Source organism: Anser cygnoides, unplaced genomic scaffold (genome assembly GCF_040182565.1).
Source record: "Anser cygnoides isolate HZ-2024a breed goose unplaced genomic scaffold, Taihu_goose_T2T_genome scaffold_44_1, whole genome shotgun sequence".
Lineage (NCBI taxonomy): Eukaryota > Metazoa > Chordata > Aves > Anseriformes > Anatidae > Anser > Anser cygnoides.
In genome coordinates, this window is record NW_027103068.1 from 1,382,125 (window position 1) to 1,402,950 (window position 20,826).

General features: G+C 65.7%; 2 protein-coding genes across 2 annotated transcripts; both read left to right on the forward strand.

The window, feature by feature from the left end:
* The first annotated feature begins 801 nt into the window (after nucleotides 1–801).
* LOC136789409 (voltage-dependent calcium channel gamma-7 subunit-like) lies at nucleotides 802–10,448 on the forward strand. Its single transcript, XM_066989466.1, has 6 exons — nucleotides 802–859; nucleotides 3,528–3,728; nucleotides 5,714–5,800; nucleotides 6,461–6,601; nucleotides 7,173–7,318; nucleotides 8,341–10,448. The coding sequence occupies exons 2-6, from the start codon at nucleotides 3,533–3,535 to the stop codon at nucleotides 8,671–8,673; spliced, it is 903 nt and encodes a 300-aa protein (XP_066845567.1). The 5' UTR covers nucleotides 802–859; nucleotides 3,528–3,532; the 3' UTR covers nucleotides 8,674–10,448.
* Nucleotides 10,449–13,452: 3,004 nt separating this feature from the next.
* On the forward strand, nucleotides 13,453–18,901 carry LOC136789397 (voltage-dependent calcium channel gamma-4 subunit-like). Its single transcript, XM_066989456.1, is given in 8 exon segments — nucleotides 13,453–13,787; nucleotides 14,599–14,682; nucleotides 15,494–15,548; nucleotides 15,550–15,632; nucleotides 17,827–17,885; nucleotides 17,887–18,019; nucleotides 18,022–18,281; nucleotides 18,455–18,901. Coding segments are annotated over 8 exon segments (1,275 nt in total). The 5' UTR covers nucleotides 13,453–13,633.
* Nucleotides 18,902–20,826: the final 1,925 nt, after the last annotated feature.

Genomic DNA, 20,826 nt, shown 5'->3' on the forward strand with positions numbered 1-20,826 from the left:
CCCCCCTTTTAGAACCCCTCCTTTCCTATCCCCGTAGCGGGGGGCTGGGTTTTTTTTTCTCCTTGCCTGTCTGTGGGGGGGGGGTGTCCCTATTTTTGCCCTCTTTTTTTTTTTTTGGGGGGGGGGGCACCTGGGGGGGGGGGGGGGGGGGGGCGGATCCAGGCCCATGGGGGGGGGGGGGGGGGGGGGGGGGGCGGGGCGGGCTCTGTCCCTTTAAGCGCGGCCGCGCCGTGACATCACGGTGGCCGCGGGGGGGGACGGACGAAGGGGGGGGGGGGGGACACAGGACGTGGGGGGGCGGGGGGGGGGGGATGGGATGTGCCCCCCCCGCCGTCTCCTGCGCTCGGTGCGGCCCGGTCCTGCGGCCGTCCGCCCGCCGCAGCCTCCGCCGCAGCCCCCCTTAACCCCCCCCCTCTTTAACCCCCCCTCCTTGACCCCCCCCCCTTTAAACCCCCCCCCCAAAAAAAACCCTTCTCCCCCCCTCCCCCCAAACAACCCCCCCGTCCCCATCCCCATCCTCCGCATCCCTCCGTCCTGCCCCCCCCCGCAGCCCCCCCACCCCCCGTGCCCTTCCAGTGTCCCCCCCCCATTTTGTGCCCCCCCTCCCCATTTTCTGTCCCCCCCCCCGTTTTGTGTGACCCCCCCAATTTGTGTCACCCCCCCCGTTTCTTGTCTCCCCCTCCCTTTCCCCATTTTTTGTCCCCCCCATTTTTCTGCCCCCCCATTTTGTGTCCCCCCCCCATTTTGTGTCCCCCCCCATTTTGTGTCCCCCCCTTCCTATTTTGTGCCCCCCCCCCCCCCCCCCCCCCCCCCCCCGCTCCCATGGCGGGGGCACCGCAGCGGGCGACGCCGTGAGCGGGTGAGCGGGGGGGGGGGGGGGGGGCACGGGACACGCGGGGGGGGGACACGCGGGGGGTGTCACGGGTGGGGGGGTCACGCGGGGGGGGAGGGCCGTGTGTGTGTGTGTGTGCGTGTCCCACGGTCACGCGTGTGTGCACGGGGGGGGGGGGGTGAGTGGGGGAGGGGGTCACGCGTGTGTGGTTCCTCCCCCCCCCCCCCGCGGTGTCTGGCCTTGCACACGCGTGTGCCCGGTGCTGCACACACGTGTTGTGCCCCCCCCCCCCGCAAAACCGCCCCCCCCCACCTGCTCCATCACCCCATAGCAGCCTATAGCACCCCAGAGCGACCTACGGCACCCTACAGCACCCCATGGCATCCTATAGCACCCTATAGCACCCCATGGCATCCTATAAAACCCCATAGCGTCCTACGGCACCCTATAGCATCCCGCAGCGACCTACGGCACCCTATAGCACCCTATAGCACCCCATAGCATCCTATAAAGCCCCATAGTGTCCTACAGCACCCTATGGCACTCTATAGCACCCTATAAAACCCCATAGCGTCCTACGGCACCCTATAGCACCCCACAGCATCCTACAGCACCCTACGGCACCCTACAGCACCCTATAGCACCCCTTAGCATCCTATAAAACCCCATAGGGTCCTACAGCACCCTACGGCACCCTACAGCACCCTATGGCACCCTATAGCACCCTATAAAACCCCATAGCGTCCTACGGCACCCTATAGCACCCCACAGCACCCTACGGCACCCTATAGCACCCCACAGCACCCTACGGCACCCTATAGCACCCCTTAGCATCCTATAAAACCCCATAGTGTCCTACAGCACCCCATAGCACCCCATAGCACCCTATAACATCCCACAGCACCCCACAGCAGCCTACAGTGCCCCATAGCTCCCCCGCGCACCCCGTTGCTCTCCCGCGCACCCTGGGGCACCCCACGGTTTCCTATAGCACCCCATATTGTCCCCTGTGCACCCCCTGGCACCCCACGTCACCCCCCAGCGCCTTCTACCACCCCCATATAACCCCCTATGGCTCCCTATCGCCCCCTATCGCCCCCTACCACCCCAATATCACCCCCTACGACCCCCCTATCACCCCCTATCGCCCCCTATCACCCCCTATCACCCCAATATCACCCCCTACGACCCGGTATCACCCCTATATCACCCCAATATCGCCCCCTCTCCCCCTATCACCCCCTATGACCCCCACATCACCCCCTCTGCCCCTATATCAGCCCCTGTCACCCTATGAGACCCGCATCGCCCCCTATGACCCCCATCACCCTCCCTCCCCCCATACCACCCCCATACCACCCCCTATCACCCCCTATCGCCCCTATATCACCCTCTATCTCCCCTCTGTCACGCCGTCTCCCCCCACGAGCCCTGTTTCACCCCAATATCACCCCCATGACCCCGTATCACCCCCTCTCCTCCTATATCACCCCCTATCACCCCCCACCACCCCGATATCACCCCCATGACCCCCTATCTCCCCAATATCCCCCTGTATCGTCCCCTATGACCCCAATATCACCCCTATGACCCCAATATCGCCCCCATGACCCTCTATCACCCCAATATCACCCCACATCACCCCAATATCACCCCATGCCGCCCCTTATGACCCCAATATCGCACCCTATCACCCCAATATCGCCCCGATATCACCCCGTATCGCCCCCTATCACCCCAGTATCGCCCCCTATCACCCCAATACCACCCCGATGACCCTCTATCACCCCAGTATCACCACACATCACCCCAGTATCACCCCATGTCGCCCCCTATGACCCCAATATCGTCCCGATATCACCCCGTATCGCCCCTATCGCCCCAGTATCGCCCCCTATCACCCCAATACCACCCCCATGACCCCAATATCGCCCTCTATGACCCCAATATCACCCCCATGACCCTCTATCACCCCAATATCGCCCCGACATCACCCTGTATCGCCCCCATCACCCCAATATCGCCCCCTATCACCCCAATACCACCCCCATGACCCTCTATCACCCCAGTATTACCACACATCACCCCAGTATCACCCAAAGCCGCCCCTTATGACCCCAATATCGCACCCTATCACCCCAATATCGCCCCAATATCACCCCGTATTGCCCCCATTACCCAAGTATTGCCCCCTATCACCCCCATGACCCTCTATCACACCAGTATCGCCATACATCACCCCAGTATCACCCCAAGCTGCCCCCTATGACCCCAATATCGCACCCTATCACCCCAATATCGCCCCGATATCACCCCGTATCGCCCCCATTACCCAAGTATTGCCCCCTATCACCCCAATACCACCCCCATGACCCTCTATCACACCAGTATCGCCATACATCACCCCAGTATCACCCCATGTCGCCCCCTGACCCCCCTATCACCCCGATATCACCCCGATATCACCCCGTATCGCCCCCTATGACCCCAATATCGCCCCGCTATCACCCCGTATCGCCCCCTATCGCCCCAGTATTGCCCCCTATCACCCCAATATCGCCCCGCTATCACCCCGTATCGCCCCCTATCGCCCCGATATCACCCTGTATCGCCCCCTATCACCCCAATATCGCCCCGCTATCACGCCGTATCGCCCCAGTATCGCCCCCCTGACCCCCCCGCCCGCGTCCCGCAGGCAGGATGAGCTCGTGCAGCAGCCGGGCGCTGACGCTGCTGAGCAGCGTGTTCGGGGCGTGCGGGCTGCTGCTGGTGGGCATCGCGGTGAGCACCGACCACTGGCTCTACATGGAGGAGGGCGTCGTGCTGCCGCAGAACCAGAGCACCGAGGTGCGCATGGCGCTGCACGCCGGCCTCTGGCGCGTCTGCTTCTTCGCCGGTACGAGGGGCGCATATGGGGGGGTATGGGGGGGGTATGGGGTGTCTGGGGGTGTGTGGGGTGTGGGGTGTGGGGTATAAGGGGTGTGGGGTGTAAGGGGTATGGGGTGTAAGGGGTGTATGGGGTGTTTGGGGGTGTCTGGGGGTATGTGGGGTGTGGGATGTAAGGGGTATGGGGTGTAAGGGGTATATGGGGTGTGGGGTGTAAGGGGTATGGGGTGTAAGGGGTGTATGGGGTGTGGGGTGTAAGGGGTATGGGGTGTAAGGGGTGTATGGGGTGTGGGGTGTAAGGGGTATGGGGTGTAAGGGGTGTATGGGGTGTTTTGGGGGTATGGGGCGTATATGGGGTGTATATGGGGTGTGGGGTGTAAGGGGTATGGGGTGTAAGGGGTGTGGGACGTAAGGGGTGTGGGATATGGGAGAGGGGATGTAAGGGGTGTGGGGTATAAATGGGTAGAGGGTGTGTGGGGGGTATATGGGGTGTATGGGGGTATGGGGGGTATATGGGGTGTATATGGGGTGTGGGGTGTAAGGGGTATGGGGTGTAAGGGGTGTGGGACGTAAGGGGTGTGGGATATGGGAGAGGGGATGTAAGGGGTGTGGGGTATATATGGGTATAGGGTGTCGGGGGTATATGGGGTGTATGGGGGGGTACGGGGGTATATGGGGTAAGGGGTGTATGGGGTGTTTGGGGGTTGTATTGGGGGGTATGGGGGACATATGGGGTGTCTGGGGGGTGTATGGGGTGTAAGGGGTGTATAAGGGGTGTGGGGTGTAAGGGGTATGGGGTGTATGGGGGGGTATATGGGGTGTATGGGGGGCATGTGGGGGTATGTGGGGTGTAAGGGGTGTGGGACGTAAGGGGTGTGGGATATGGGAGAGGGGATGTAAGGGGTGTGGAGTATATATGGGTATAGGGTGTGGGGGAGGTATATGGGGTGTATGGGGGGTATGGGGGTATATGGGGTGTGGGGTGTAAGGGGTATGGGGTGTAAGGGGTGTATGGGGGTGTTTGGGGGGGGAGTATGGGGGGTATGGGGGACATATGGGGTGTCTGGGGGGTATATGGGGTGTATGGGGTGTATAAGGGGTGTAAGGGGTATGGGGATAAGTGGTGTATGGGGTGTTTTGGGGGTATGGGGGGCATATGGGGTGTCTGGGGGTATATGGGGTGTATGGGGTGTATAAGGGGTGTGGGGTGTAAGGGGTATGGGGTGTAAGGGGTGTATGGGGTGTATGGGGGGGTATATGGGGTGTAAGGGGGGTATATGGGGTGTGGGGTGTAAGGGGTATATGGGGTGTATGTGGGGTGTAAGGGGTGTGGGACGTAAGGGGTGTGGGATATGGGAGAGGGGATGTAAGGGGTGTGGGGTATAAATGGGTAGAGGGTGTGTGGGGGGTGTATGGGGTGTATGGGGGGGTATGGGGGGGTATATGGGGTGTGGGGTATATGGAGTGTGTGGGGTATGGGATATACGGGGTATATGGAGTGTATGGGAGGTATATGGGGGGTATGGAGTATGGGGTGTAAAGGGTATGGGATACGGGGTATGGGGTGTGCGGTGTGGGGTATAGGGTGTATGGGATGGGGGGTGTATGGGGTGGGGGGGTATGGGGTGTATGGGGGGTACGGGGTGTGGGGTATGGGATGTAAGGGGCATGGGGTGTGCAGTGTGGGGTATATATGGGTATGGGGTATAAGGGGTATGGGGTGTAGGGTATGGGAGATGGGATATAAGGGGTATGGGGTGTGGGATATGGGGTGTAAGGGGTATGGGGTGTGGGGGGTGGGGGGCATGGGATATGGGGGGTATGGGGGTATAGAGGGGTATGGGATATATGGGGGGGTATGGGATATATGGGGGGTATGGGGGTCATGGGGTACGGCTTATATGAGGGGTATGGGCTATATGCGGGGGTATGGGATATGTGGGGTGGGGGTTATGGGGCTGTGTGTGGGGGGGTCCCGACGCTGCCCCCCCGCAGGGCGGGAGAAGGGGCGCTGCGTGGCCTCCGAGTACTTCCTGGAGCCTGAGATCAACCTGGTGACGGAGAACACCGAGAACATCCTCAGTGCGTGCCGGCCCACGGGGCTATAGGGGCTAAGGGGCTCGGGGGCTATAGGGGCTCCATAGGGCTCCGTGGGGGCTATTAGGGGCTAAGGGGCTCCAGGGAGGGGGCTATAGGGGCTCCGTAGGGCTCCGTGGGGGCTATAGGGGCTACAGGGGCTCTGGGGGGGGGGGCTATAGGGGCTCCATAGGGCTCCATGGGGGCTATAGGGACTCCATAGGGTCTCTGGAGGGGCTATAGAGACTCCACAGTGGCTCCATAGGGGCTCTACAGGGGCTATAGAGATTCCATGGGGGCTCCATAGGGGCTGGGGGGGTGGCGGGAGTTCCCCGGGGGCCACAGGGGCTGTACAAGGGCTTTAGGGGCTCCATGGGGGCTCCATAGGGGTCAGGGGGCTGTAGGTGGGCTATAGGGACTATAGGGGCTGGATGGGGGCTCTATAGGTGCTCGGGGGGGCTATAGGGACTCAGGCGGTGGGCTGTAGGGACTCAGAGGGGGCTATAGAGGCTCAGGGAGGCTATAGGGGCTGGATGGGGGCTCTATAGGGGCTGGATGGGGGCTCTATAATGGCTCAGGGGGCTCTATAGGGACTCCGGGGGTGCCTATAGGGGCCGGGGGGTTGCGGGGTCCATAGGGACGTGCCCGCCCCCCGCCGCCCCCCAGAGACGGTGCGCACGGCCACGCCGTTCCCCATGGTCAGCCTCTTCCTCGTCTTCACGGCCTTCGTCATCAGCAACGTGGGGCACATCCGCCCCCAGCGCACGCTGCTGGCCTTCGTCTCGGGCATCTTCTTCATCCTCTCCGGTGAGGGCGCCCCGAAACACCCCCAAATCGCCCCCAAAGAACCCCGAACCCACCCCCAAGAACCCCAAAGTAACCCCCAAATAACCCCAAAATAACCCCCAAAGAACCCAAACCCACCCCCAAATAACCCCAAATAACCCAGAACCCACCCCAAATAACCCCAAAATAACCCCCAAAGAACCCGAACCCACCCCCAAATAACCCCAAAGAACCCAGAACCCACCCCAAATAACCCCGAACCACCCCAAAATAAACCTGAACCTACCCCGAACCCACCCCAAAAGCCACTGGACCCCCATATCGTCCCCATAACCCCCCAGGACCACCGTACCCCCCTCATACCCCCCCCCAAATCCCCTTCAGGACCCCCCCCATATCCCCCATACCCCCCTCACTGACCCCCCGCCCCCCCAGGCCTGTCGCTGGTGGTGGGGACCCCCCATATCCCCCCATATCCCCCCTAGGACCCCTCCACCCCCTCCCAGGACCCCCTGGACACCCATACCCCCCCAAATCCCCCCAGAACCCCCCCCAACCCCCACCCCCCCCACTGACCCCCCCGGCCCCCCAGGCCTGTCGCTGGTGGTGGGGCTGGTGCTCTACATCTCGAGCATCAACGACGAGGTGATGAACCGGCCGAGCGGCTCGGAGCAGTACTTCCAGTACCGCTACGGCTGGTCCTTCGCCTTCGCCGCCTCCTCCTTCCTGCTCAAAGAGGTGCGTGCCCCTCGCACGCCTCGCACGCCCCTTGCACGCCCCGCACGCAGCCCCCCCATACACCTTGCACGCGCCCTGCGCTGCTCCGGGTGCGGCGTTGCCCCCCCCTTCTTCCTCCCCCCGTTGTCACCCTGAGGGTGCTTTGCACGCTCGTGCATGAGGAGGGGGAGCGTGCAAGGGGTGGGGGAATGTGAATGGGACGGGGGAGTGTGAACGAGGAGGGGGAGTGTGCATGGGGGGGTTGCACGCACGTGTGAGGGGATGGGGGTGGGGTTTGCACGCCCAGGCGTGCTGCGGCTTCATGTGCCCTCGCATGGCCTTGCACGCAATCGCACACGTAACGCGCTGTTGCACACCGTTGCATCTCATTGCACGCCGTCACACGCCGTTACATGCCGTCACACACTGTTACACGCCGTCACACGCCGTTACACGCCGTCACACACTGTTACACGCCGTCACACGCTGTTACACGCCGTCACACGCCGTTACACGCCATCACACGCTGTTACACGCCGTCACACACCACCGCGCGCTGTCACACCCCATCACAGCCCGTTGCACACCATCACACACCACTGCGCACCATCACACACCCGTCACACATCGTTACACACCCTCCTACGCGACTGCAAGCCTTCGCATGCCCTCCTACAGCCTCACATACCCTCGCACGCCCTCCCATCCCCTTGCACACCATTGCACACCCTTGCACACCCTTGCCTCCCCGCAGGGCGCGGGCGTGCTGTCGGTGTACCTGTTCACCGAGCGCCACGCCGAGGAGGAGCCGTGCTGGGTGCAAGTTGCACACCATTGCACACCACTGCACGCCCTCCCACACGCTCGCACACCTTCACACACCATATAGCACACCCTTGCACGCCCTCCCATGCGACTGCAAACCTTTGCGTGCCCTCCCACAGCTTCGCATGCCCTTGCATGCTGTTGCATGCCCTCGTGCAGCCTCGCACGCTGTTGCACGCCGTCGCACGCCCTCGTTGCACACCCTTGCCCTCCCGCAGGGCGCGGGCGTGCTGTCGGTGTACCTGTTCACCAAGCGCTACGCCGAGGAGGAGCCGTGCCGGGCGCCGGCGGCGCTGCTGCGGCCGCGGCTGAGCGCCTGCTCGGGGCTCTCGGGGCAGTTCCTGCAGCCCCGCGCCTGGCCCCGCGCCCGCAGCCCCTCGGACGCCTCCTCCGACGTCTCCATCCAGATGACCCAGAGCTACCCCCCGCCATCCAGTACCCGCCCCCCGCGGCCGCCTCTCCACCTCACCGTGCTAGGGGGAGGGGGGGAGGGGCCGGGATATGGGGTTTTGGGGTGTGGGGTCATTGGGGTGTGGGGTCATGGGGTATAGGGACATTGGGTCGTTGGGATGGGAATATGGGGACGTTGGGTTGACCTGGTGCCCCCCATGGCTGCCTCTCCACCTCCCCCTGCTGGGGGGGCAAAGGGGGGAGCACCGGGATATGGGGTTTTGGGGTGTGGGGTCATCGGGTTATAGGGTCATGGCGATATGGGGTCATGGAGGCATTGGGATGGGGGCTATGGGGACATTGAGTTGACTTGGTGCCCCCCACGGGGCACCTCCCTGCTAGGGGGAACGGGGGGGGCACCAGGATATGGGGTTTTGGGGTGTGGGGTCATGGGGACATAGGGTCGTGGGGATATGGGGTCATGGAGGCGTTGGGATGGGGGCTATGGGGACATTGGGTTGACCTGGTGCCCCCCATGGCTGCCTCTCCACCTCCCCCTGCTGGGGGGGGGTTGGGGAGGTCATTGGGGTGGGGGTCATGGGGTTTGGGGTCATTGGGTATGGGGTTGTTGGGGTATGGGGTCATGGGGATATAGGGTCATGGGGGATATGGGGACATTGGGTTGACCTGGGTAGACCTGGTGGCCCCCATGGCCGCCTCTCCACCTCCCCCTGCTGGGGGGCAAAGGGGGGCCGGGGGGCACCAGGATGTGGGGTCATGGGGTACGGGGTCATGGGGTACGGGGTCATTGGGATATGGGGTCATGGGGATGTGGGGTCATGGGGTCGTTGGGACGGGGGCTATGGGGACATTGGGTTGACCTGGTGGCCCCCGCAGCCGCCTCTCCACCTCCCCCTGCTGGGGGGCTGGGGGGGTCACTGGGGTGGGGGTCATGGGGTGGGGGGGTCATTGGGGTGGGGCTATGGGGTCATGGGGGGAGGGGGTCGTTGGGTTGACCTGGGTTGACCTGGTGGCCCTGTGGGGGGGCAAAGGGGGGGATATGGGGGGACAGGGGGACCCGGGGGGGGTCACGGGGACACCGGGGCCCGGGGGGGCCACATGGGGACATCGGGGCCACGGGGCTGGGGGGACGCGGGGACCCCCGGCACCATGGGGCCACCGACATGGCCCTGGTGGGGGGGGATGGACACGAGGACACGGGGGGGGGGGACATGGCCACCAGGGGGGCCACGGGGCCACGGGGGGGGACAAGGGGACACCGGGGACACCCTGGCGGCCATCTTGTGCCACCGACCACGGCCACTGAGGGACTGAACGTGGCCCGGCAGCCATCTTGTGCGGCCTACAGGGCCCGGCGGCCATCTTCTGCCACCAATCGTGGTCAATGATGGACAGGACGTGGCTCGGCGGCCATCTTGTGCGGCCTACAGGGCCCGGCGGCCATCTTGTGCCACCAACCACAGCCAACGATGGATGGGACGCGGCCTGGCGGCCATCTTGTGCCACCAACCATGGCCACCAACGGACGGGACAAGGACCTGGTGGCCATCTTGTGCCACCAGCCATGGCCAATGGGGTGCAGCAGCCATCTTCTGCCACCAGCCGCAGCCAACCACGGGCAGGAATTGGCTCGGCGGCCATCTTGTTGCATCAACCACGGCCAAAGACAGGCCGCATCAGATGATGCGGCGGCCATCTTGTCCTGCCAACCGCAGCCAATAAGGGTCAGTGGCCATCTTGTCCAGCCAACCACGTGTCCCAGCAGCCATCTTGCAGCGCCCTCCCGCTTCTGGTGGCACCCCTGTGGCAGGAGAGGACCCTGGGGTTGATGAGGGGGGGATCTGGATTTGCTCTCCCACCCCCCAGGCTCTCTGCTGCTTTGAGCCTTTAGTGACGCCTCGTGTGCCCCCCCCCCCCCCAAAATTTGGGGGTCTCCCACTGACCCTTGACCTCTGCCCCCTGCCCCCGCGTGGCTGGTCCACGGTGGGGTCGACCCCTCCCACGGCTGCCGGCTCCCGTTAGCACAAATTGGGGGGGAGGGGGGCTTAGAGCGAACTGGGGGGCCCCGGGGTCCTTGCTGGGGGAGGGGGGGAGGGATTTGCTTTTGGGGAGGGAGCGGGGGGGGGAAGCCCCCAAATTTTCTGTGGCAATAAACGGCTTCAATATGTAGCTTCAACCCCCCCCCAAAAAAATAGGGGGGGGAGGGGTTAGACACCCCAAGGGGGCGCAGTGGGGGTCCCAGCGAAGGGGACCCAGCGAGGGGTGGGGGCAGGGGGGGGTGCAGCAGAGTAGGGGGGCACTGAGCCCCTGCGTCCCCCCCCCGCCGGGTGCCCCCCCCCAGATGAGATGTAAATAGGGATCGACGCGACCTCAATAAAGGATTTCAAACTATGCCCCCCCGTGTGATCCCCCCCCCCCCAAAAAAAAACCTTCCTTTGGATCCCCCCAAAAAGCTTTGGGGTCGGGGGGGGGGGGGTTCCTGGGGGGACACATTGAGGGGGGGGCATTGGGGTTGGGGGGCACAATGCGGGAGGGGGAATTGGGGTCTGGGGGGGGTCCTGGGGGCACACAGTGGGGAGGGGCATTGGGGTCTGGGGGGCACAAGGGGGGGACATTGGGGTCTGGGTGGGGGGGCTACGGGGGGCACCATGGGCGGTTATGGGGGGGGGGGGGAGAAAGGGGGGGGTTCCGGGTAGCCCCGCCCCCTTTCCTAGACCCGCCCCCAGAGGGGGCGTGGCCACGCGGTTGCTAGGATACCCCCGAGCATCCCCGTCGCCATGGCAACCGCGGCGGGATGCAGCTGGCCAAGGACGGACACCCATCGCGCCCTCCCCCGGCCCCCCCCCCCCGCTCTGGCCCCGCCCCTCCCGCTGACGTCACCCCCCCCCGAAGCATCCAGGCTCCGCCCCGCTCCGCTCCCCCCCCCCCCCGGCCCGGGGGGCCCCGCCCCGCCCCCCCCCCCGCCCGCGCCCGCCGCAGCCTCGCCCGAACCGGCACCGGCACCGGCACCCCCGGGACCCCCCCCCGGCACCGGGACCCCCCCCCCCCCCGCGACCCCCAGGCTCCGCCCCCCCCGAAACCGGGCTCGGATCCCCCCCCCCCCGCCCGGAGCGGCCCCGGCGTGAGAGGAGGTAAGTTGGGTTGGTGGCAGGATTTGGGGCCGGGGGGGTGCTTTGGGGTTGGGGGGGGGGGGGCAGAAAGGGGTTCTGGGGGCTTCTGGGGGGGGGGTCAGGGGCTGGGGGGGGAAGGGAACGGTGAGGGGTTGGGGGGGCAGCAGGGTTTGGGGGAAGCTTTTGGGGAGTCCCTGGGGGGGGGTTGGAGTTCCCCGGGGAGGGCTTGGGGGTCCCAGGGGGTCTTGAGGGTCCCCGGGGGGGGCTTGGAGGATCCCGGGGGAGGGGGATTGGGGGGTCCGGGGGGGGTTTGGGGGTCCCGGGGGGGGGATTGAGGGTCCCCGGGGGGGCTTGGGGGATCCCAGGGGGTGCTTGGAGGTCCCGGGGGGGGGGGTTTGGGGGTCCCCAGGGGGGATCTTGGGGGTCCCGGGGGGGCTCGGGGATCCCTGGGGGCTTTTTGGGGGGGGGGCTGGGGATGCTGCGAGGCTTTGGGGGGGCTGGGGGGGGTGACGGCAGGTTTGGGGGGGGGGCGCACGCCCCCCTGCACGTGCACACTCACAAGCACACACACGCGTGTGCACAGCATGGCTTGCACACCCCAGGGCGCTCGCTCGCACACGCGTGTGCGCCACCTCACATACGTGTGCTCGCTTGCACACGCGTGTGCACGGCCGTGCTTGTGTCCCTGGCCAGCCTTGCACACGCATGTGCGCCGCGCTGCCCCTTTGCACGAGCACGCCACCGCTTCGCTTCCTGCGCAAGCTCAGCCTTGCACACGCGTGTGCACCACACGGGGGCTCCAGCCGGCTGGGGGGGGGGGGCCCGTCCGTGCCGGTGACTCACCCTCGTGTGTCCGTGTCCCCCCCCCCCCCGCGTGTGACGTGCGCCGTGAGTCAGCACGCGTGAAGGCGGGGGGGGGGGTCGGCGCACACGCGTGTGCAAGCGCACGTGCACGGTGAGCGTCGCACGCTGGGTCTTGCACGCGCTCCCTGCTGCCCCCTTGCACGCGGCTGGGCGTCCTCGTGCAAAGCCCTCGTGCAAAGTCCTTGTGCAACGCCCCCCGTGCAAAATCCTCATGCGAAATCCTTGTGCAAAGCCCTCGTGCGAGGCGCCCCCCCCCCCTTTTTTTGTCTCCCCAGCTCAGCGGCCGTCACGGAGGAGCCCCCCCAAAAGGAGCCTCCCCCCTCGGCCCCCTCCCCATGGACTCAGCCCCGGGCACCACGCGCCCCCCCTGGGGCCGTGAGTGGCAGGAGGGGGGGCTGAGCGGGGGGGCACGTGCCGGGGACCCCCCTGAAGTAGAAGGGGCGGGGGGGTGTAGGGGGCAGAGCTGGGGGGTCCAGACCTGGGGTCCCCCCCCATAGCTCAAATAGAAGGGGGGGTGTAGGGGGGGCTCACATCAGGCACCCCCCAAGTACCCCACATAGAAGGGGGGCAGTTTGGGGGTCTAACATCGGGGTGTCCCCCCCAAATAAAAGGGGGCTGTAGGGGGCAGTTTGAGGGGGGGCAGACACCAGGATCCCCCCCAAATATCCCAGCTGAGAGTAGGGGGGGGGCATAAGGGGTAGTTTGGGGGGGGGGTCTAACATCAGGGTGTCCCCCCCAAATACCCCAAATAGAAGCGGGGGGGCAGACACCAGGGGTCCCTCCCCAGATAGAAGTAGGGGGCAGATATTGGGGTTACCCCTCCCAAATACCTCAAATAGAAGCGGGGGGGGCAGACACCGGGGTCCCCCTCCCCAAATACCCCAAACAGCAAAGGGGGAGGGTGAGGGGGGGGCTGACGGCGGGGTTCCCCCCCGTCCCCTAAAGAGCAGCAGCCGGGGGCTGGGGGCTCGGAGGGCTCGGAGGGGGTCCCCCCGGGGGGGGTCTCCGCGGGGGGGCCGCCAGGCTGGAGTCGCTCAAGCGCTGGAACGGGGAGGGGGTGGCGTGGTGCGAGAAGGGGGTGCAGGTGCTGCTGACCGCCGTGGGCGCCTTCGCGGCCTTCGGCCTCATGACCATCGCCATCGGCACCGACTACTGGCTCTACGCCCGCGCCTTCGTCTGCAACACCAGCAACGCCTCGGGGGACGATGCCGCCCACCGCGACCGCCGCGACCCCGGCGGCCTCACCCACTCCGGCCTCTGGCGCATCTGCTGCCTGGAAGGTGCTGGGGGGGGCTGGGGGGGTGATGTGGGGGGGGGGTGGGGGGGGGCGGGGGGCGTTGGGGGGGCTGGTGGCACTGCGGGGGAAGGTCGCGGCGTTGGGGCACTGCTGGGGGAAGCTCACGGCATCATGTCATCATGGGGGGAAGGTCATGGCACTGCTGGGGGAAGCTCACGGCACCATGGCACTGCTGGGGGAAGCTCGCAGCATTGTGGCACTGCTGCAGCATCACAGCGTCATTGGGGGAGCCGGTGACACTGCTGCTCACGGCATTGGGGCACTGCTGGGGGAAGCTCACAGCACGGTGGCACTGCTGGGGGAAGCTCACGGCATCAAGGTGGGGGGGGAGGCTGGTGGCACTGCTGGGGAAGCTCGCAGCACTCGCGGTGTCGCATGCGGGAGCATGGCCGGAGGTGTCCCTGGGGTGTCCCTGTCCCTGTCCCCTCGGTGTCCCCCCGGTGTCCCTGTCCCCATCCCCCCGGTGTCCCCATCCCCCGGTGTCCCCGTCCCTGTCCCCCCGGTGTCCCTGTCCCCATCCCTGCCGTGTCCCCATCCCCCCGGTGTCCCCATCCCCCCGGTGTCCCCGTCCCTGTCCCCCCGGTGTCCCTGTCCCCATCCCTGCCGTGTCCCCATCCCCCCGGTGCCCCATCCCCGTCCCCTCGGTGACCCCCGGTGTCCCCGTCCCCACCCCTTCAGTGTCCCTGTCCCCACGCTGTCCCCGCAGCGTCCCCATCCCCGTCCCCTCGGTGCCCCCTCGGTGCCCCCCCGGTGCCCCCATCCCCGTCCCCACGGCCCCCCCGGTCCCCCCGCAGGGCTGAAGCGGGGGCTGTGCCTGAAGATCAACCACTTCCCCGAGGACATGGAGTACGACCACGACAGCGCCGAGTACCTGCTCCGTGAGTCGCCCCGGCAACCGCCGCGTCGCCACGGCAACCGCCCCGCCGTCACCCCGCCGTCACCCCGGCAACCTCCCGCCGTCACCCCGCCGTCGCCCCGGCAACCGCCCCGCCGTCACCCCGGCGACGGCCTTGGCCCCGCCCCGGCCCCGCCGTCGCCATGGCAACCGCCCCGCCGTCGCCCCGGCAACTGCCCCGGCCACGCCCCCCAGCAGCGGGGTTCCCCTGGCAACGCCCCCTCCCTTAGCAACGCCCCTCCCCTAGCAACGGGGACGCCGCGGGGGGCGGGGGGCGGGGCTCTGCCTTCTGATTGGCCCCCGCCAGGAAGCCCGCCCCCGCTGATTGGCTGCGGCTCTGAGTTGACGGAGCACGCGCCCGGTTCTGATTGGCTGCAGCTCAGGGCGGGGGGGGGGGGGGGGGATGGTTTTGATTGGTTGGCGGTTAGAGGGCGCCCTGCGTCCCTATTGGCTGGCGGTGCCGATGGACCTGGAGATCCTCTGCTCTGATTGGCCGGAGCTGATGGATCCCATGGAGCTCTGTGGGCTCTGATTGGCTCCTGACCGTGAAGCCTCCCATTGGCCAGGGCTGGTGGATCCCACAGTGCTTTGTGGGCCCCAATTGGCTGCCCTCCTGCTGGGCTCCCATTGGCCAGCACTGCCACAGGGCTCTGATTGGCCGGGTTGGTCCCCCTGGATCCCAGTGGGCTCTGATTGGCTGTGTCACCCCCGGATCCCGGCAGGCTCCAATTGGCCATGTGCCCCCCCCTCCCCCCCTCCGTGACGCAGCGGGCTCTGATTGGCCGCTCCCGCAGGCGTGGTGCGTGCCTCCAGCATCTTCCCGATCCTGAGCGCGGTGCTGCTGCTGCTGGGGGCTCTGCGTGGCCGCCAGCCGCCTGCGCCGCGCCCGCACCAGCCTCGTCCTGGGCGCCGGCATCCTCTTCGTCGCCGCCGGTACGGGGGAGCACCCACGGGGGGGGGTCCCAATCCCACTGTGTTACCCTTGGGGGGTCCCAGTCCCATTGGGTTACCCTTGGGGGTGTCTCAATCCCACTGGGTTACCCTTGGGGATCCCGATTCCACTGTGATCCCCTTGGGGGGTCCCAATCCCACCACATTTCCCATGGGGGGGGTCCCGATCCCAGTGTGTTACCGCTGGGGGTCCCGATCCCATTGTGTTCTCTTTGGGGGGTCCAATCCCACCACATTTCCCATGGGGGGGTCCCGATCCCACTGTTTTACCCTTGGGGGTCCCGATCCCATTGGGTTACCCTTGGGGATCCCGATTCCACTGGGATCCCCTTGGGGGTCCCAATCCCACCACATTTCCCATGGGGGGGTCCCGATCCCACTGTGTTACCCCTGGGGGGTCCCGATCCCAGTGTGTTACCCCTGGGGGTCCCTGATCCCAGTGTGTTCTCCATGGGGGGGTCCTGGTTCCCCTGGGGCACTGGGGGGGGTCCCAGATGTCCCAGTGGGATCCCTTATCCAATGTCCCCTGTCCCTTGTCCTCGTCCCCTTGTCCTCATCCCTTGTCCTTATCCCATCCCTCGTCCCCTGTCCCTTGTCCTCGTCCTCATCCCCTTGTCCTTGTCTCCTTCTTGTTCCCTTGTCCCCTTTCCCTTGTCCTCATCCCTTGACCTGACCTTGTCCCCTTATCCTCATCCCTTGTCCCTTCATCCCGTCTGTCATGTCCTTGTCCTTGTCCTTGTCCCTTGTCCTTATCCCCTTATTTTCCCCTTGTCCCCTTGTCCTTGTCCCCTTGTCCTCGTCCCTTGTCCTTGACCTTGCTCCCTTATCCTCATCCCTTGTCCCTTCATCCCCTGTCTGTCATGTCCTTGTCCTTGTCCTTGTCCTTGTCCTTGTCCTTGTCCTTGTCCTTGTCCTTGTCCCTTGTCCCTTGTCCTTATCCCCTTATTGTCCCCTTGTCCCCTCGTCCTTGTCCCCTTGTCCTCTCCCTTGTCCTTGTCCCTGTCCCTCATCCCCTCATCCCCTTGTCCTCATCCCCTTGACCCCTTGTCCTTATCCCATCCCCTGTCCCTTGTCCCCTTGTCCCCTAATCCCATCTCTTGTCCTTATCCCACCCTTTTTGTCCCCTTGCCCCCTTGACCTTGTCCCCTTGTCCTTGTCCCCTAATCCTCATCCCTTGTCCCCTGTCCTTGCCCCCTTGCCCCCTTGTCCTTGTCCCCTAATCCTCATCCCTTGTCCCTTGTTCCCTGTCCCTTGTCCCTGCCCCCTTATCCTCGTCCCTTCTCCTTGACCTTGTCCCCTAATCCTCATCCCTTGTCCCCTGTCCCTTGTCCTCGTCCCCTTGCCCCCTTGACCTTGTCCCCTTGACCTTGTCCCCTAATCCTCATCCCTTGTCCCTTGTCCCCTGTCCCCTTGTCCCTGCCCCCTTATCCTCATCCCTTCTCCTTGACCTTGTCCCCTTATCCTCATCCCTTGTCCCCTGTCCCTTGTCCTTGTCCCCTTGCCCCCTTGACCTCGTCCCCTTGTCCTCATCCCTTGTCCTTATCCCATCCCTCGTCCCCTTGTCCTTGTCCCCTTCTTGTTGCCTTGTCCCCTTTCCCTTGTCCCGTCCCCTTGTCCCTGCCCCCTTATCCTTGTCCCTTCTCCTTGACCTTGACCCCTTGTCCTTGTCCCATCCCCTGTCCCTTGTCCCCTTGTCCCCTAATCCCATCCCTTGTCCTTATCCCACCCCTTTTGTCCCCTTGACCTTGTTCCCTTGTCCTTGTCCCCTTATCCTCATCCCTTGTCCCCTGTCTCTTGTCCTTGTCCCCTTGCCCCCTTGCCCTTTTCCCCTTATCCTCATCCCTCGTCCTTATCCCATCCCTCGTCCCCTTGTCCTTGTCCCCTTCTTGTTCCCTTGTCCCCATTCCCTTGTCCCCTGTCCCCTTGTCCCTGTCCCCTTATCCTCGTCCCTTCTCCTTGACCTTGACCCCTTGTCCTTGTCCCCTTATCCTCATCCCTTGTCCCCCGTCCCTTGTCCTTGCCCCCTTGCGCCCTTGACCTTGTCCTGCCCCTCACCCCCCGTCCCCCGTCTCCTCGTCCTCGTCCCCTTCTCCTCCCCCTCACCCCTTGCCCCCGTCCCCTCGCCCCCGTCCCCTCGCCCCCCGTCCCCTCGCCCCCGTCCCCCCGCGCCCCCCAGGCCTGAGCAACATCATCGGGGTGATCGTCTACATCTCGGCCAACGCGGGGGAGCCGGGCCCCGCGGCGCGAGGAGCCGCGCAGCCGCCACTACTCCTACGGGTGGTCCTTCTACTTCGGGGGGCTCTCCTTCATCCTGGCCGAGGCCATCGGCGTCCTGGCCGTCAACCTCTACATCGAGCGCCACCGCAAGGCCCGGGGGCGGGGGGGGGCGGGGGGGGCCGGGACCCCCCTGGCCGCGTCCTCGAGCCCCCCGCCGCCCCCCGCCGCTGCGCGCGGCCCCCGCCCGCGCCCCCCCGCCGCCGCTCGCGCTCGGGGTCCCGCTCCAGCGACCCCGGGCGACCCCCCGCGGACGCCTCGCCGCCCCCCCGGGAAGATCGGGGTGGGGGGAGCGGGGGCCCCCGCCGCCCCCCCCCGCCGATATCTCCATGTACACCCTGTCCCGAGACGGGGGGCGTGGGAGCGGGGGGATGCCCCCCGGGCAGCCCGCGGCCCCCCCACCGCCCCCCCCCGGCACCCCCGGCCCCCCTTCCTGCAGCTGCACAACGCCTTCGGCAAGGACCCCCCGGGGGCCCCCCGACAGCGCCTCGGGGACCAGCACCCTCAACCGCAAGACCACGCCCGTCTAGGGCCTTCATCCCCCCCCCACCATCATCATCATCATCGTCACCGTCGTCGTCATCCCCCCCATCATCATCTTCATCCCCCCCCATCCTCCTCATCATCGCCTTCGTCCCCCCTCTTCATCCTCACTGGTCGTTGTCATCATCATCATCATCGCCTTCATCATCTTCATCCCCCCATCCTCATCATCCTCATCTTCATCCCCCCAAACTCATCATTGTCACCTTCGTCCCCCCCATCCTCCTCACCTTCATCCCTCGCCCTCCTCATCCTCATCATCTTCGTCCCCTGCCCTCCTCATCCTCATCCTCACCTTCATCTCCCCCTCATCCTCGTCATCGTCACCTTCGTCCCCCCAAAAAAGTCACCTTCGTCCCCCCTTCCTCATCATCACCTTCATCCCCCGCCCTCCTCATCCTCATCGTCTCCTCCTCCTCACCTTCATCCCTTGACCTCCTCCTCCTCCTCACCTTCAGGCCGTCCTGCCCATCATCATCTTCATCCCCTGCTCCCCTCCTCCTCCTCACCTTCATCCCCCCTCCTCATCCTCATCTTCCTCCCCCCTTCCTCATCTTCCTCCTCCTCCCCCTTCCCTTCCTCATCTTCCCCTCCTCCCCTTCCTCATCTTCCTCCCCCTTCCTCATCCTCATCTTCCTCCCCTCCCCTCATCTTCCTCTCCCCCCCGCAGGCGGGCGGGGCCGTGCCCCCCCCGGGATTTAAGGGGGGCCCTGGGGGGCCCCAAAACTGCCATCGGGGGGAGGGCAAAAAATTACCGCTAATTGGGGCCCCCGAAACTGCCGTCTTCTGGGGGGGGGCCCTGAAACCGATTTTTTTTTGGGGGGGGGGGGGGGGGGGGGCTGAAACTGCCATCTCGTGGGGGGCCCCCCCCCAAAATTATCACTAATTAGGGCCCCCCCGAATCCGCTGTCTTTTGGGGGGGGCCTGAAACCGCTTTTTTTTTTGGGGGGGGGGGGCCCTGAAACCGACCTTATTTTAGTGCCCCCCCCCAAGCTCCTTTTTGGGGGGTCCCCGAGGACCGGGGGGTCCCTGTGCCTTAGGGGGCCCCAGCCGGGTCGGGGGAGCCCGGTGCTGCTCCAGGCCCTCCCAGTTCCCTGCCTGCACCGGACCAGTAAGGCCCAGTTGGACCAGTACGGAGCAGTTTCCTCGACAGAACCAGACCAGTAAGGCCCAGTTGGACCAGTATGGACCAGTACAGCCCAGTTTCCTCGACAGAACCGGACCAGAAACACCCTGCCTCGCAGGAACCGCCACACCAGTATGGCCCAGTTCGCTGGGCAGCGTCGGACTAGTATGGCCCAGTTCCCTGGGCAGCATTGGACCACTATGGCCCAGTTCCCTGGGAACTGCCACACCAGTATGGCCCAGTTTGCTGCGCAGCACCAGACCAGTATGGCCCAGTTCCCTGGGCAGCATCAGACCAGTATGGCCCAGTTCCCTGGGCAGTGCCGGACGAGTATGGTCCAGTCTCCAGGCAGCGCTGTGCCAATTGCGCCCAGTTCACCCAGTTGCTCCCAGTAACCCCAGTGCCCTGGGCCGGCTGCAGAGCTGGGCTCTCGCGTGCAGCGTCGGGCCCAGTCCCCCCCAGTCTATCCCAGTATCCCCCCAGTCTATCCCTGTACCCCCTCAGCTGCTCCCAGTGCCCCCCAGTCACTACTGGCGCCCCCCAGTTGCTCCTGGTGCCCCCAGTTGCTCCCAGTGCCCCCCAGTACCCCCCACTCTCTCCCAGTGTCCCCCAGTCACTCCCAGTCTCTCCCAGTCCCTCCCAGTTGCACCCAGTCGCTCCCAGTGCCCTCCCAGTTGCTCCCAGTCTCTCCCAGTTCCCCCCAGTCACTCCCAGTCGCTCCCAGTCGGTCCCAGTGCCCCTCCCAGTTGCTCCCAGTCCCTCCCAGTGCCCCCCAGCCCGGCCCCCATTAACGACCGAGGGTTAATGGGGGTGGAGGGGCTGGGACCCCCAGGCCCCGCCCCCTTTGTACAGCCCCGCCCCCTTGTACAGCCCCCCCGCAGGCCCCGCCCCCTCCCTTGTACAGCGCCGGGCGCCGCCCCCGGGGTTCGGCCCCGCCCCCTCCCCCCCCCCGTGCATGGATTTTTACGGAAAATTCGCTCTTTAAAATAAAATTTAATCTCTGGAAGCGGCTCGGGGGGGTCTGGGGGGTCCTGGGGGCTTCTGGGGGGCTCGGGGGGGTCCCGGGGGGTCGCGGCCCTGTCAGGGCCCTGCAGGCCCGGGGCCCTCAGCAACCGCCCCTGCCCTTAGCAACGGGGCAGGCCCCGCCCTCCACGCCATCCGGTTGGCTCCGAGGCCTGTCAGTCACGGGGAGGGGCGGGGATTGACCTCGTAGCGCCGTTCTGGTCGCTGACT

Bases quoted from the DNA above. Each gene is read 5' to 3' on its own strand.
- LOC136789409 (XM_066989466.1), top strand. From the start codon at position 3,533: ATGAGCTCGTGCAGCAGCCGGGCGCTGACGCTGCTGAGCAGCGTGTTC. The intron at 3,729-5,713 runs GTACGAGGGGCG...GCCCCCCCGCAG, and splicing joins GCGCGTCTGCTTCTTCGCCG to GGCGGGAGAAGGGGCGCTGC. The intron at 7,319-8,340 runs GTGCGTGCCCCT...GCCCTCCCGCAG, and splicing joins CCTCCTTCCTGCTCAAAGAG to GGCGCGGGCGTGCTGTCGGT.